The 4,312-nt window shown below is 32.6% G+C and overlaps 1 protein-coding gene across 1 annotated transcript; it reads right to left on the reverse strand.

Annotated features, from left to right (window-relative positions):
* Positions 1–2,170: 2,170 nt before the first annotated feature.
* On the reverse strand, positions 2,171–3,444 carry LOC145729204 (uncharacterized). The gene is made up of 2 exons (XM_081979874.1): positions 3,172–3,444; positions 2,171–2,344 (listed from the first exon to the last, which is right to left on the reverse strand). Exons 1-2 carry the CDS (start codon positions 3,367–3,369, stop codon positions 2,195–2,197), a joined length of 348 nt encoding a protein of 115 aa, XP_081836000.1. The 5' UTR covers positions 3,370–3,444; the 3' UTR covers positions 2,171–2,194.
* Positions 3,445–4,312: the final 868 nt, after the last annotated feature.

Below are 4,312 nucleotides of genomic sequence, written 5' to 3' on the forward strand. Positions count from 1 at the left end.
ACCGTTTAACAGGCGCAAATTAGCGAAGGTCGAAGCTTTGTTATGACCACTCTTGAGCGAGGCTCAAATCAAGGGTCGACAGTACCATGCTTTGGTCGGAGCGAGGGTCCCCGTTATGTCCGTACCGGTCCGTAAGTTAAAATAGTATATTATGTTATTAGGCGTAGAAAGAGGCGATTAATGTGCTGAGCTCGGAATTGTCCGACCGAAGCGAAGCTGAGGTCGACAACTGAGCGAAGCACAATAATCGCTTTCTACGTCCGTGTAACGTATACTATTTTTTTTTTCAAGCGGCTTGTATACAGGGTTTATGGATTTGCGATGTTTTTACCGGAAAACCCAATTTGTTGGCTAGTTAGGATAATACTAGCATACATAATTTGGTCAATCATTTTAATACAAATTTATAAATTCAACTTTTTCATTAGGCATAATAAACCACTGATTTTTCATGTTTGGTTGCTTTATTCCTTGCATTACAAACTTTTTATATTCACAACACAATTTACATAAATTAAAATATCAATTAATAGAAAAATGTAAATAATAATCTACACATTTTCTTTGTCGGTATTCGAACTATGAACCGTCAAATTTACAATTCTGCCATAAATGAAATTCCTGCCCCTTTACTTCATGGCGAGGGGTGTGACACTCTCTTAAATTTGGGCCCATATTATATAATACGAGGATTATCATAGATTATTCAATATTATGCGATATTATTGATAATATTGGTATTATACCCGTATTATTGTATTATTCCAAATAATATTGATATTATATGGTAATATAAGGATTATTATGGATTATTCAATATTATTGATATTACGTCAGTATTATTGTATTATTCCAAATAATACTGATATTATACGTATTATTGCTTGATTAGCGTATTATTAAGGATTATTCTTTACTACTTGGATTATTACATATTATATTAATGATGCAATATTATTACAAAAGCGCAAAAGTTTAAGCGCAAACGAGTAAGTAAAAAATTGTTTAGATTATAATTTAGAATACCAAAATGGTATCAGTAAATAAAGCTGTCATAACAAAATCCGAGTTTACTACTGGTTTCACGTAGATGTGCGAACCAATCACTTCAATATTTTGAATGTGTTTTGATCGAGGTTTTTATGGTCATATTTTTTTATTTCATTTTTGTTTTGAACATGTATCAGTTTCAATTTCCTCAATACTGCCCATGTTGTTTCTTATTTAATCACCCGCTAGTAATTTAATATGTAATTGCATAAATTATTAGTTTAAAGATGATAAATACATTTTGGCAAAATACTTAGGGAATAAATAAATAAAATAAAAAAATTTGTCAGTTTATTATTGTCACAAGCCGAGCAAAAAGCTCCTTATAATAACCAAGCAAAAAAAACATACCTGCATAATTATTTCTACACTTTTCAATCTTCAGTTGGTTTAGTTGGTTTAAAATGTTTATATTTATTCTTAATAACCAACAATTCCCACCGCTTTATGATTTTTCATATTATGCCGTATTATTCGTATTATTCAGATTATTTACTATATTATTGGATTATGTGGTATTATCAAGATTATGCTGTATTATTTATATTATGGGGTATTATTCGTATTATTCAGATTATTATTAGTATTATTGAATTATGTACTATATTATTGGATTATGTCGTATTATCAAGATTAGTAAGATTATTGCATATTATTAATATTATTTGGTGAGTGACCCAAATATTATTGAAGTGTCACACCCCTCGCTTCATGGTCTACATTTAAAGTAGGTTGTTGTTGTGGGTTTGTTGAAATTACTGGTTCTCTGATATCATCTGTGGTATTGTTGTCCATTGGTATTAAATTACAATCATTTACATCCAGAATTTTCATTGCTGTGTCATTTTTGTTTCTTAAAGAATCGTCAATGTAGCCTTCTGCTACAGTTGTAGACCTCCAACCACCGTGTCTTTTCAATGAGCAAATGTCTCCACCATTATCTACAAGAAGAGTTGCAGAGGTTCGGCGAAGGCAGTGACCAGTATATTCTTTGACATCAGCCAATTTCAAAAACAACGCTATTTCCTTGGGAATACTTGAGATTTTGTGAATACCCATTACAACTCTGTGGCAAACCCCATTTTGATATTTAATGAAAAAACGATTTGTATCAATAACATCTGGACGAAGAGACAAGTATTTTTTACAAATATTTATGTAAAATGGGCTTGTAATTTTTCGTGTTTGGAATTTTAACCAGAATTAATTTTTCCATGTATTCAATATCTTGAATTCTCAAGTTTACCAGTTCATTACATCGACATGCCCCTGATATGCCGTATATTAAAACAACCTAAAAATTTTGATCGAAAAGTAGTATGCACACAGTGGAGTAGTGAGTGTAAGTGAAAGCAAAACTCAGAGTCGATCACACAAATATATATTAATAAGTTGTTATCTGCCTAACCTGTTTCGGGTGTATTCAGACACCCATCTTCAGAGGCTTAACTAGATCACTAGTCTGCTGGCTGTCATTCTACAAGGGGGGGACAGCTGAACCCAGATGTACTAAGGTAGTTTTTTAAATTCTACACAGGGGAAAAAAAACCTTGATCAAAAAACCCAGTTCTGGTTCTAAGGTGACAGGTTGCTTGGTTTTTTATTCTCAAAGGGGAAAAAAACTTAATCAAAACCCAGTGTTGATGTCAAAGAGAAGAAGTCAGTTGCTTGGTTTTTTATTCTTGAAGAGGGAAAAAACGTAATCAAAACCCAAGGAAGTTGAATGATGTAAAAACTGCATGTTTATCTATCTGAAGGAGACCAAATAGACACGAAAGGGACGTCACACAACAAAAACCGCGGTGGACATTCACAAGTTCGACACTGAACAGGTTAAAATAGGGGAGACTTTCCCTTTTTGTCACTATGGTAGTGTGACCGTGCGGGGCTTCATGGCTTGGGTGCAGCCGGACATGGACTCCATGTCCGGCTTGAAGTTAAGTGGTTAAGTTAAGTTAAGCCTCTGAAGATGGGTGTCTGAATACACCCGAAACATGTTAGGCAGATAACAACTTATTAATATATATTTGTGGAGATCGACTCTGAGTTTTGCTTTCACTTAAAAATGTTGAATATAGGTATTGAAAAAAATCATAAATTCATTTTTGTTTCGGATCTTACCTTCATGGCTAAATACTTTTTGTCAGGTGCTTCTGTTAAAAAAGTGTCTACTTGGTTCTTGGTGAAAGTTTTAGACTTTTTAGCTGCATAGTTTTCACTTTTTCGCTTTAAAAATGCTTGCACCTTTTTATACGATAGAATATTTATACTGTCTTTAATATTTAGCTCAGCTTTAAGCATGGAATATTGCGCCCACATTGTCGAACTCTTCAATGATTTACTTAAATGGGCCAAATAGGCCAATACAACATTTTCGGTAAAATTGACCGAGTGGTGTTCTCTGGCCCAAGTGATAAATTTATTGTACGCTCGTTCATACATTTTGCTTCCAGGAATTAAATGAGAAGTCAGACGAAGTAACTTTTAAAAAAGACTTTATTTGTTGAAATAGGACGTTTACTAAACTAAAAACTTAAAATTATGGTGAACAATTAAGCCGAACAGCCTGAAGCTTTGACACGGTCTTAATGATTACGGTTGCAGCGTTACAATCGCCTTTATAAAACTTAATACTAGCGTCAGCAGAAATATTGGGTGCATCAGCAGAAGTACTAGGTGCATATATGGTTTAGGGATATTTCTCCTCCACCCTAAGTTAATTCAACGTCCTCGTTGATAATATTTTCAAGCGTTTTTAAAGGAATAACTTTAACATCTTTATGTTTTTTCCATTGGTAAAATATTACACAAAAAGCACAAATTAAAACTATAATACAAATACTAGTAATAATAACTAAAGTTAAGTGCGAGTTATTCTGCAAAAGTAATTCTTCAAATTTAATAGGTTCTAAAAGATCGTCTTGAACCTGACCTGGATTATCTAAGTGTTTAATTTTAAGATTTAGAGAAAAGTTGGTAATTTGTAAACTTGGTACATCTGGTAAAAGTGTGGTTACATTATTAATAGCTAGTGAATACTTTTGCTTATCAATAATTACATCACATTTACTTTGTAAAAGTGTACAGCCATCTATTAACACTTTTTCAAATCTAAAACAATCTTCATAAATTATTTCTGATGTTTTTGTACAGAACAATAAAGCATGTGCATGTGTTAATGTGTGAACTTTATAATTATTGTGAACTAAAGCATATTGACAATTTTTGGATAAAATACAGCTATCAATAAGTGGGTTCGAAC

Source organism: Ips typographus, linkage group LG5 (genome assembly GCF_016097725.1).
Source record: "Ips typographus isolate SLU linkage group LG5, UJ_Ityp_2.0, whole genome shotgun sequence".
NCBI lineage: Eukaryota > Metazoa > Arthropoda > Insecta > Coleoptera > Curculionidae > Ips > Ips typographus.

What these genes read in the sequence shown, in the direction of transcription:
- LOC145729204 (XM_081979874.1), bottom strand. Translation starts at nt 3,369, where the DNA reads ATGTGGGCGCAATATTCCATGCTTAAAGCTGAGCTAAATATTAAAGAC. An exon ending in AAAAGTATTTAGCCATGAAG is followed by an intron (nt 2,345 to 3,171) that starts GTAAGATCCGAA and finishes CAAAATTTTTAG; the next exon opens with GTTGTTTTAATATACGGCAT.